Genomic DNA, 12,443 nt, shown 5'->3' on the forward strand with positions numbered 1-12,443 from the left:
TCACACCCTATTTAGCGTCCACTTGCAACGTAATAATTTTATTTATTACACGAGCTTTCGGAGCTCCGCTCCTTCTTCAGGTGTCAAATATCATTTCAAAACATCGCACTCACTCGGCGTGAGACTGAAATTTATCTTGAACGTCAATGCGTAGTTGCGTACAGTTATCCGAGGGCACCGATGTACGAATATGATATGGACAAGCATAATTTTGCAGATGATCATTTCATGCTCCTCGAACGGAGAGAATGTAAAACTAAAAACTATCGTGAGCAGCTTTGAAAATATCAATTCAGTAATGGGTCAGATAACCCACATTTACTTTTGCAGGAAGCAGTTGAGTTGGACAGCAGATGGTTCGCGAGACTTCTCCTGTCGACATATCGTGAAAAACTCTCCCATTAGCCCGATCACAGACACTGCGCCAGTATATCGCAAATAAAACTACTGTTTGCACTTGTGTTTGCGTATTTTTGTAATTGAATTCGGAACACATCCATCATCAAGACAATCTTACGTCGATAAACCTAAGATACAAGTATACAATTATACATCGTGATCTTTGTAACATGTACTTATACTTCGGCACCACAAGGCTACGCGTTCGTGGAAATAAATCGGTACGCAGCATCGCCGCAAAAAGATGCGTCGTGGTTATGATTGTGTCAAACGAAATAATTTTTTATTATCATTGGCTAGAATCGTTTTCTTTGCGGGGACAGACAATATATATGTATATTCTGTCTTGCATAAACGGTACAAGTGTCTTATGTGATGTTCGAATTATTTTTACTCTAATGCTATAGAGTCGGAACCTTTCAAAATATCGCAAGTATTCATGCGCTTCGATCCGATCCGATACGGTCGCTGGCAGATCTGAACCTTCTGTTAATTCTATGACACATCTGTTTGAATGGTTGTGTCAAGTAAAGTTGCTTTGATGTATGTTTGTAAGTCTAGAAATTAGTTTGGGTGTACTGTGTAATTTGGGATTAGGGTAGCAACTAGCAACCCACGTCGGAGACGAGTCGACCGTATAACGCAACTCAAGCGTGCTCCCTAAAACAAGAATCGAAATACTAATGCACTATTCAGTGTAATCCCTTTTGGAGAGTCGGTATAAGTATTACTTATGAATCCATCAAATTTTATGTCGTGCATCTCACGACTTCTTACCGTGCAGAACTCGTGCGGCAGAAATTAGCATAGCCTCTGTTGGCTGGTCGCGATGGTGCAGCACTGCTGAGTAGTGAGCACTGAGCACGCTTATCGTTCTGGCTATCGTAAGCCAAAGGGATATGTTTCCGGTTATTTCGATTGGTTGTAAAGGTACCGCTAGCATTTTTGAAACACTTGACATAATGGCATGACTTCGGCTGTTGCATTTCTCCAGTGTTTTTGATTTACAGTCTATAACGAGGCAATGCGTTGCATCAATTAATAATATTTGATATTCCGTAGTGAAATATATTATGCATGTCAAATAGTCTATTGTCGTGGTTAAACCACTGAAGGAAGGGCATTGACTCTTTCGTGGTTTCTGGTTAAGGTCACTGGAGCTGCCAATTGAATCCGGTTTCGTGAGATGCCAAGTGGCCTGGAATCGCCCTATTTCAATTTAGCGACAGACATAAAGAGAATCTGATAGCTGCGAGTATTTTGCTTGCGGCGATCTCCGCCTGATACGTGATACTGTATTGCCGCCAAGAGCAAGCGATCTATTATTCGTGCGAGAAAAAAAACACTATTTTGTGAGGTCATGTCGAAGAATATTAATGTTCAGTGGACAGCCTAGGTAGGTAAGGTATACTTGTGTACCGGAAAATATTTAACAATATGAAATGGCAGTGAAAATATATATTAATTAGATTTAGAGTATCATAATTTCAACATACAGTATATGACGACCATATACAGACAGGATTTCGGACTATGCACAACTAACACCTGCACATGTGGATAGAGCTGAGCACTGATAGCTTGGATGATTGGAAGGAGGCAATAAGAATATGTGGAATTGTATTTGCAAAAACACACTGGTTCACAAGGGCCGGACTGGACGTGACTACAACGAAAAAGTTCACGCGGGCATACTTTCAATACATTTATGAGGTTTGTTGCAGTGATCCCCTATTCCTAACTGTCGCAGACTCCTTCCGTTAGTCATTTAAAACTGTACTTTACTGGATCAATCGAAATGAAATCGAATTACGACCTCAGGAATATAAACGTAACACTTGTATATTGTAGGTTGAATTATCAGGTGGTAAGGGAGCATTGGTGAGCGTCAAGACAAGGCGTACAAATGGCACGATAGGTACTGCCTACGTCGCTGCATTCGTCTATAACAGGGCCGGAGTCACTACAGGAAACAAGGCGCCGATGGAGCAGTTAGCGCCACAGTCGACTGTGGATATTTTGAAGTGAGTTGAAATATCAGCATCAAGCATGATTGGTGACAACTATTTGGCTTCATGATTTATATCTTATTAGGGCTGGGCACAATGATTCGACTATACTCTAATCTTAATCGAGTTCTACTAATGATTTGATTCGAGTAATAAGAGATGATTTTTTCGAAACGCTACTTCCATACTAAGAGTTAATCTATCCTTGAGAATTATAGTTTTTATACTCTAGGGATGGTGTGAACCTCTGAAAGGTTCGGGTTCGTGTGAACGCGAACCTTTTTGAAAGGTTCTGTGTGAACACGAACGTGAACCTCGTGACGTCATATTGCTAATTCCAACCCTATCTTTCAATGAAGTGATAGCCTATATTAATGTACACGATACCTAGCGAAGACTCGGGCCACATAATGTCACATTGCTGAAGTACATATTGGCGTTTTAAACGTCGCTAAATGTATCAACCGCGGTTATCAAAGGATATAATAATCTCATAAAATCAATACATTCCGTCGCTTTGCCAACAATTTCGACGAGGACTTACCAGGGAATAGAAGCTTACGCCTTTACGGTCTTAGCCAGACCGGACAATGTGTTCGGAGTCTGAGTATTGCGACATTTATATTGAGCAGAGTGTAAAACGGGTTTCTATACTCGCTACTGATACCATAAACACAAGTTATATAGCAGTAGCCAGCACCTTAATCGCACGGATTTGGTTTTAATGATACAGTAAAGATATGAAGTCAAGATTGACCCCGTACGCTCGCTCGATTTTTTACATCAGAAAACGATATCAATGTCATTGATTGATTGAATAAGCATCATTCGCTGACTACGTATATCGCTCGTGATGTTGTGTGATTGCGGGTCAAGCGCACATCAGAGAGTCACTAAATATTCACAAACGGAAAGCTGGATATTTCGAGAAATTTTTTGCAACAAAAAAGCAAGTAAAACTTTTAAGGTTGTCATGGTGCATGCTCGTTTAGCGTTAATTTTTTTATGCTGCCAGCGCCATGCATAGAGTGACCCGCAGTTGAAATGCAATAAATTTGAACCAAAGATTTTATAATGAAGTGCAAATTACAATTTATTGAAAAGGTTCACAGTGCAGAACCTACCAAGGTTCTGTTGTGAACGCGAACCTCCAAATTTCCGAGGTTCACACACAGAACGCGAACGCGAACCTCACGTTCACACCATCCCTACTATCTACCACTATGGAACGATGTAAACCCGATCGGCCGTATCGCAACACACGATACATGAACTATGCACGTTAGTGGAAATGAAAGTCGTGAACTTAATGATCAATCCAAATTCCACATCACATCACTTACTGAGACTACCACGGCAATTGTCAGGGGTGATGCGTGGGACGAAGAAAATATTCACGATAAAGTACAGGCGTGGGCGAAGTCAATGCAGTACTGCTACATATACGCGGTATTCGACGCGGTGGCTCCGGAGTTCGCAGGCAATCGCATAGGCACAACTTACATGGACAGATGCGTGGACATCGCTTACGCGGATGGCGTTCGCAGAGGCTTGCTGCCGAGAAGCCAGCCTTGTTTTCTATACGGTATCATTGACGATCCGAAATCGGCCGGCATATCGCGCGGTGAGAGACGCGAAGTCGCTCATTTACATCAGTCACCAGACTCCGTCTGTTTACGATCCAAGAAAGCCCCTGCCGGTGTGCTTTTTGACGGCTGTGCCATAATCATGGGAGTCGAAGTAAGCAACAAACATGCGACGGGGATTTTGCAAAGATTTCCCCTTATATTTGAAAATAATTTGACAAAATACCCAGAAATTTGATCCCAACCTCTGAAGAGAAGCGCTTGTCGAATATTGTATGCGATACAATTCATTCTTTCTCACTCGAAAATCATTATAATTGAGTCATTATGATAGAGCAAGACACAGTGCGATGAAATGTACGGATAGAAGAATGTCGAAACGATCATTACGGTCTTTCAAACGAATAGCCACCTTGACCTAATGTCCGATAACTAACATTGTTCGGTCTTGATCTTCTAGATGTCTTTATTTTCTACCCCCTCCGAACCCAGTCACTTCGATGTATTAGTCCGTAACTGGGTCTTTCTCTGTTTTTTATGTTTTTATTGTAAAGACCCCGTAAAAACAGCCACCCGACCCAAATAAGAAAATAAATGCGTGCAGGTGCCAGGTATGTTTGGACTACTGCTGTGAATTAATTTCGACGTCTGTATTTTCACTGTTAGGATAATCATTGTGCTTTCGTAAGTTTTGATACAAGTCTTTTGTCGTACCTGTTCGATGTATCGATACGACTTTTCAATGCAAACACATCGTAATAATATGGTTTATTCATTGGAGTTTGTCACTTGTGGCATGTGCGGTGTGCACACACTGCACTACAAGCTGTGCGTTTTTGTGCAACAGCAGAAATGTTCACGGAACACCACTCTGTATATAAGCGCTCTGCAATTCCATGCTCGTGCTCGGGAATCATGGTAGTAGGATATGCTGACCGCGTTATTTCAGTCAAATATAGGCTATATCTCTCAGCACAGACTGTCGAGTAAGCCTGATTTGACCGTAATTATGAGTTCTTGGTTATTCGGCATGGAAATTGGTATGAATGTGTGAGCGTGTGTTCGGTAACTTGGAGTGTACCAATAATCTACAAATCTACTGAAGATCCGTCAACCGCTGTGAGATAAGTAGCCTATTTGATGGTGTACTTAAAAGGTAGATATGGAGGGCAAAACAAAGGTTGGTTTGCCCGACGATGCGTTTGATTGGGTGATCTACGTCATAGTTGTACCAGATATGTATAATTGATTATGTCAAAGCACGGCCTTAGTGGATCTTACTAACGTGCAGCAGGAAGATTTGATGTACGGTAATGCTTGTACTGCATCCTATCAGTAATGAACTAAAATCCTTACAATTGAATTAACCTCGATTTATAGTAGATTCGGCGAAACAATACTCTTCCAGCGCTGCAATCAGGTTCTGCAGAGGGAGTTCGGTATGTCCCTAGTCCTACATAGAGAGTAACGAGTGTTTGTCTGTTCGTTTGTTTTTAATGTTCACGGTGTTTCGACTACATTGGTCTTTTGTCAGCAGGCCGATACTCTTTTATTTTTTATTCCGTATTTACCGATTTCTAGCACGGCCCACTTCTATGCTTTTTATAAGATACCGCTTACGTAGATCACGTGGCGAGGAGGGGCCTAGATAAACCTTCAACACGAGAAATTAGGACGGCCATGCCCGACGCGACCAAGACAGCTCAGCGTCCAACTGCGATTAGCGTTACAATCCCTTCAGGGCTATACCAGCGACGTTGGCGTTTATTGACACTAGACTCAGCGTTGCATGCACGTCAGTTCGCACATTCCTTTCAGAGCTTTGAGCAATGTCAGCTCGCATTGACTATTGTAGCACTGGACTATCACATATAGCTAAGTCCAACCTTGGTTTTATCAATTTGCGAGTTGCATTTGCTCTGCAGAAAATAGACAGGCAACCAACTTGTTTTCATAGCTAGTATGCTATCGAATGCCTCTGCTTCATGATACGATAATGTGGGTCGAGTTGAGCACTGATTGCGAAGCAGACTGGAACGAAGCCATCACAATATGCGCGAAGGCTTTCTCATCGCAGCAGTGGTTTTCCCTTGCCGATCAAGAAGAGTCGTTTCGGTTTACGAAGGCTTACTTTCAATATATATATGAGGTACAGTCAGAAAATTATTTATTACTAGTTGTACCTCGTTTGTAGCTGACCTATGCACAATTTCACAATTCTGCGATTTCATGCACGTGCGACTCGGCCGGCCGCCGAGATAATTTTTGTTGCGCAGCACACCCACGTCGCCCGACTTGAATACTGCGACTGGCGCAGTATCTTCGATCAGCTGATTGCCATTTGGAAACACTTTTCGTATCAAATTGACCATTGCCCCATTGATCAGGGTTGTAACCAAGTCACAAGGCTCCGAGTCACAAGTCAATCTCACTTTTATAGTTTTGACTCGAGTCATTTTCGATTGACCGCCGAGTCCAAGTCAGCGAGCAGAGGGTCAAGTCCGAGTCATGGTATTATGACCCGAGTCCAAGTCATTGTGTTGACTGCTCAGTTTCCAGTTAAAGTCTTGTTAAACCTACTTTTTATAACTCTGTTTGGTGATATCGAATGGTTCGCATTTATAATATACTAATTTTCCTCACTTTTAGCAGTTTCTGGCCGCATTTACAATTACCAGTACCAATCGACGAAATCCCAATAGCGTGGTTACTTTACTGCATTTCGAAATAGCATGAAATGTCGGTATTGGCCGTCCAAGTCTCGAGTCATATAACTTGGTTCGAGTCATGCGCGATGACTCGAGTCCAAGTCGAGTCAATACACAGATTGACTCGAGTCATCAGAAAATCGTGACTCGAGTCGGACTCGAGTCGAGTCATTACAACCCTGATATTGATAGCAACCTTATGCCACACAGTTACACTATTTAAACATTTACTGAGGTCTGAAATATAACGTTGTCTCTAAAATGCTTCGATAGACTGAACTATCGGGAGGAAGAGGTGGTTTGGCTTGTGTGAAGACGAGGATGCCAAACGGTACTGTAGCGATCGCATACGTCAGCCTCTTTATCTATAACCGACAACGTCCACCCATAGGCGATAAAACGGAGATGGAACGAATCTCAAAAGAACTGACGGATATCAATTTCGAGTAAGGGTAATTACTGGCCTTGAAGAAAAGATGCCGCGGACAATTAGAAAATTTTCACTTTTTCCAAATTAGATTAGAATTAGAATTAGAGCTACACTATTCTTTCCACATTAGATTTGAATTAGATTCACTGAATTCGTAAAAACTTGGAAATTGAATGAAATTGTGAGGAAGAATTACAGCAAAAATCAAGTTTGGTTCATATCAAGTCACAATGCATTCCGATAAGCGTGAGAATGGTTAACGTCTGCGCACCAAACTTGGCTCGTTTTGCACTATACCAGTGGTTCCCAAACGGTGGGGAATTCCCCACTGGTGGGGAATTCAATGGTTTCTGGTGGGGAATAGACGCATTTGTTCAAAATTATATACAGGACAGTCCACATATTCACGGAGACATACGCAATTACCGTTATAGTTAACTGCTCTGGAATGTATGCATCGAAAATTATATTGCGTGTTGTTCACAAAACCTCATTTTCAACTCCGGATGGCCAATCATGGCGTCACAAACGCATCCAGCACGACTAGTTTGTCGTGAAATAACACTTTCGCGAAAATATGAGCGTTACTGGTATCGGTTCACAATACGTTTTATATTGCAGTTACAGGCGATTTTGCGTACTTGTGTGGTCGTGTGTCTTGTCTATTCAAACCAGCAAATAGCTGCTCTGTGACGACAAGAGCGCTGGGTAGTGGGGAACAGGACCGTAACTGCTGCACCCCAAACCCCCCAATTGGGGGGGGGCGAGCTCGAATTGGCCCAAAATTATTTCTTGAATTAACATAAATTAAGATATTTTTTAAATTTATGCCACTTTTTCAAAAATTATTTGCCAGTAAGGCAATACCAATTTGAAATCGTGTGTGCCTTTTAGTTTTGGCGATTTCCATATCTTTTGACGTAGCATATATAAGAGGTCACGAAATAGCATACTGTAGCGAAGTCAATATGCAAACGGGTCCGCTCGAAGATGTTCAATTCTTATTGAGTGCTCCTACCTTTTCCAGCACACCTCACTCAGCTCTACCGGTAAATCTGATTACGTGAGCAGAGAGGGGATAAAAAATTGATACCAAAATATATGCAATTCCCGATCATATTGGCCGATTCAAACACGAATTATGAAATTTTTTCGCGCTTCGCACGTTTGGTCGAAATAAGGCGACGCGCTAAACAGTAGACCCAATGTAGTTGATAAGTTGCAGGGAAAAAGCGTACAGACTCAGCGGGGCTGAGAGGGTTCTGGGGCCCAAGACCAACGTTTTTTTGACGGGCCTAACAAATTGCTGTTACGGTCCGGGTGGGGAATGAAGGCTCGGAATAAATCTGAAGTGGGGAATGAAGACAAAAAGGTTGGGAACCACTGCACTATACCAAGGGTCACCAACACGCGGCCCGTTTATGATCATGATGTTTCTTGTTATATTTGTAATTCTTTACAATAAAATATTACTTATTTTCTGGTAACCATGCCCATCGCCCACGTTAGTTAGCGCGGTGCGTTGTACTAACGCAAAGTTTGAAAACGTGGTTGCTCAACTGTGTGGCCTGTCTTGTCTCGATATTGCATTCTTGCAGCCTGCGGTCTCTACGAAATTTGAAAAGTGACCCGTGACGCGTTTGAGTAGGCGACCTCTGCATTATGCAGATCTCCTGCATGGCTGAAAGCCTTGAGATGAGGGAAACAATTTTCTCTTTTCCAGTAACTCAAAGCATCACAATCCATGCGGTCAAATATCTTTCCACTTCATCGTCTAATATGTTATCTTTGGTTAGATCTGAAGCAATCATCCTCTTTTTTCTTGATGTATATGTAAGCCTTGAAAGTGAACAAGCCTGTGTTAACTATCTTTTTTTGCGTCTGTTCTGTTCGTGATCGAGAGTAGAAAGTTGTTCGCAGACTGCAAGCTACTATACTGGCATGGCTATTATTCGTTATATGACTGTACAGTGTACGGTGTAAGTAATGCGATGGCATCTTGACACTGGATTTGCCTGCGCGAGAGGGATATTCCTCTTAACTCCCTGCAAAATGTGACGGACAAAGAGGGATTTTCCGGAAAACAATAAATTCGATTAGAGTTGAAATTAGAGTGTAAAAACATTTAACAAATTAGATTACAATTAGATTACTGACATTTTGCTCTAAATTAGGGAAATGAGACTGCTAGAATTATCTAGTTTTCCAAGTCTGGCCGCGATTACCGGTAATTCGTCGCTCTTGAAGTAACAACAGTGGGATGGTGCGAACGCGGCTTATTTGTGGTATTCGTGGTGTTCTCTCGACTACAATGGTCAATTGGTCATTTACACCAGGCAGATTTTCTTCATTATGATTCCGTATCTGCCGACTGAAAGCCCGGCTTTTGTAAGACATCGCACTCATTAAGATTAATGACTATATACTGCGACATCATGTGACGTGTTACTTTCGTGATCAAAAAGCAGGGTTGCAACCAAGTCACGAGGTTACGGGTCACGGATCAATTGGACTTCTACAGTTTTGACTCGAGTCAAGTCCGAGTCGGGGAACAACGGGTCGAGTCCGAGTCCAATTCATAGTTTTTACTGTTCAGTATCGAGTGTAAATCTTAGACTCATAATATACTTATTTTTCTCACTTTAAACATCTTTATTCAAACAGATAATAGACGATTTCTAACCCAATTTTTCAATTACCGGTTTTGATATATGAGACTTTGTCAAATAGAATGTGTGGAGAAATGGGGCTTGGTCGAGTCATGCGCATTTTACGTTTTAAGAATACCACTCGAGTCAAGTCGAGTCAACGCAAAATTGCGATTCAAGTCGAGTCATGACTCGGGTCATTACAACCCTGTCAAAAGGACCTTTTTTGAAAGTTCCTGTTGGAACGAGCCCGATCCTTTTCGGGTTCCGCACCATTAATTACAAATATGTTTATCGAATTTGCATGTTCCTCATTTCAACCTCGAAACTCTCACAGTGGTGATGCATGGATTGAAAGATATATCCACGACAAAATACGAGATGCAGCGCAATCGATGCAATTCTCTTACATATTCGGTGTTTTGGACGCCGTCGCGCCTGAATTTGCGGGAAATCGCATCGGCACGAGGTATATGGACCGGTGCATGCAAGTCGTTTACATGGACGGAGTTCGCAGAGGCTTGATAAATCAGATTTGCGTCTTATACGGGGTCATTGATGAGCCGAAAGCTGCCAAAATAACTCGAGGGAACAGGCTGGAAGTGGCGCATTTACACAAGTCTAAAGACGCTGTCTGTTTACGCTCTCAGGTCGCTAATGCTGGTCAGATTCTGGATGATTGTGTCATAATAATGGGGACGCCAATAGACGGAAAAGCTTCCACCGATATTCTTGAGAGATTGAAGACTATATTTGAAAACAATTTGACTTTAAGTCGTATGTAGGTAGTTTGATCAGGATGGTGCGTATCCCTGAAAGCGAAATAAACCTATTGCTACTGAATTGTTGTTTCAAAATGAGCTATTCGCATGTGTCAAACATCACTATTCTTCACTAACTGTAACGACTTCGGAGATGGCAACCAGTTGATACATTTAGCGAAGTCAGCATTGTGGCATGAATGTGACCTGAGTCGTCGCTAGACATCGTGTACATTAATACATCATTTCACTGAACTGTAGGGTTGGAATTAGCAATATGACGTCACGTTCGCGTAGGGTTACCATACGTCCTCCTTTTTCAGGTTTTTAAAAATGTCCTCCGAGGACGCCTAAATGTCCTCAATTTTTGCCATTCGACTTCCTTTACAGCTTTTACAGCCAAGATAATGGATAGATTCGAGTGAAAATGGGCATAAATGACGCTTGACAGGAAATTCCTTTCTCGCTTCCAAAATATGGTAACACAACGTTCGCGTTCACAGAGAACCTTTCAAAAAGATACGCGTTCACACGAACCTGAACCTTTCGGCGGTTCACACCATCCCCTGAATACCCGTGCTGGTCACCATACGCCGATGGTTGCGCCGTTATCCATTTAGTGTAAAAGGTACCTCATTTGCAAATTATATTACCATCCTTTGAACATGGCTATTTCAATGAAGTCGACTAATTTCTGGCTAATCCGTGTCATATCTTCTTTTCGTTAACTGGCGATATCTTCATCCATAAACTCTACCATAGGCCCCTGTCAAGATGTAAATGCGTGGAAAAGGCATTCCTGCACCTTTAGGCATGCCTTGAACACGATTTCTGGTCATGTCGGACTGACGAAATTTGCCACCGTAAATACTAATACTTGAAAAATGGCTGAAATTTTAATTTGGAAGAACTCGGTATCTACTGGTTGGAATTGACTCAAATTTGGTGTGCTTCGTTTTATCAGGCAACCTGGTGAAAATTTGGAAAAAACTTTTTTGAACAGCCTGTGGTGTACATTGTACAATCATTGCCGATCACATGGGTATATCTTATCCAAGCATTAATTCCAGAGATGTCAGATTGTCAGTGTATATATTGACTAAGGTTGCATTTAAAACAAACGATGTTTTAAAACACTTGTTATAAACAGTGTTTTAAACAAAGGCTTTTTAAAATTATGCCATAATTGTGTAAATACTTTACAAAAACATGTTGTATCAGCCAGCGGACAATTACCACCCGGTAAAGTCGACGTATATCGATTTGGGATGGTGGGAACCCTAAAAATAGTCGGTTCAACAGCAATATCCACCATCCAACATCCTCTTCATGATTCCATAGTTGTGTGACTTCATTTCGGGAAGTGACAAAATCACTTCGTTTTCGTCGTAGGATCCAGTTGTGCTAGCGTCAAGTTTTGCGAGTTTACCCGCCGTTTCATTACCACGTATTCCTGTTAGAGCGGGAATCCAAATAAGCGCCACTTGTACTCCATTTGTTGTCAGGTCTTCGAAAAGTAAGATATTAGTTTCAATTAAGCTATTCGAATTAGCATTATTTCTGAAGTCATCAATGCGCTTTGACTGTCCGAGAATATCGCCAATTCTTCGGGCGGCATACATGCGTATAGCTCGCCCCATCTAAACTTAATATAATTGCGTATAATTTTAAAGGAAAATATTGAGTGTTTGGCGTTACGAGAGGCCCAATGAGAATATTGACATTCTTCAACCCAAAATGCTGCACCACCGCGTGCATTTGTTTTCGAACAGTCGGTGTATTCTTTCGTGTAGGGCTGGGCAAAATCGAGTACTTGAGTGATTTGATTCTGAATCACGAAATATGCTTCGAGTCGAGTAATCGAGTATCACCCATTATGACGTCAGAACAGAATGTAATACG

General features: G+C 41.8%; 1 protein-coding gene across 2 annotated transcripts; it reads left to right on the forward strand.

Moving 5' to 3' along the window:
• Positions 1-1,756: 1,756 nt before the first annotated feature.
• On the forward strand, positions 1,757-10,678 carry LOC145445833 (uncharacterized). Of its 2 annotated transcripts, XM_080323978.1 has the most exons (6): positions 1,757-1,795; positions 1,875-2,112; positions 2,251-2,423; positions 3,776-6,143; positions 6,976-7,148; positions 10,118-10,623. In XM_080323978.1, exons 2-4 carry the CDS (start codon positions 1,954-1,956, stop codon positions 4,230-4,232), a joined length of 789 nt encoding a protein of 262 aa, XP_080180104.1. In that variant the 5' UTR covers positions 1,757-1,795; positions 1,875-1,953; the 3' UTR covers positions 4,233-6,143; positions 6,976-7,148; positions 10,118-10,623. The 2 variants fall into 2 exon arrangements, with proteins under 2 accessions (XP_080180104.1, XP_080180103.1); XM_080323977.1 differs by lacking the exons at positions 1,757-1,795; positions 1,875-2,112; positions 2,251-2,423 and having other exon boundaries at positions 4,233-6,143; positions 10,118-10,678.
• Positions 10,679-12,443: the final 1,765 nt, after the last annotated feature.

The sequence above is a fragment of the Botryllus schlosseri genome, chromosome 9, assembly GCF_051294905.1.
Source record: "Botryllus schlosseri isolate E-star chromosome 9, Bs_hap1, whole genome shotgun sequence".
Classification (NCBI taxonomy): Eukaryota; Metazoa; Chordata; class Ascidiacea; order Stolidobranchia; family Styelidae; genus Botryllus; species Botryllus schlosseri.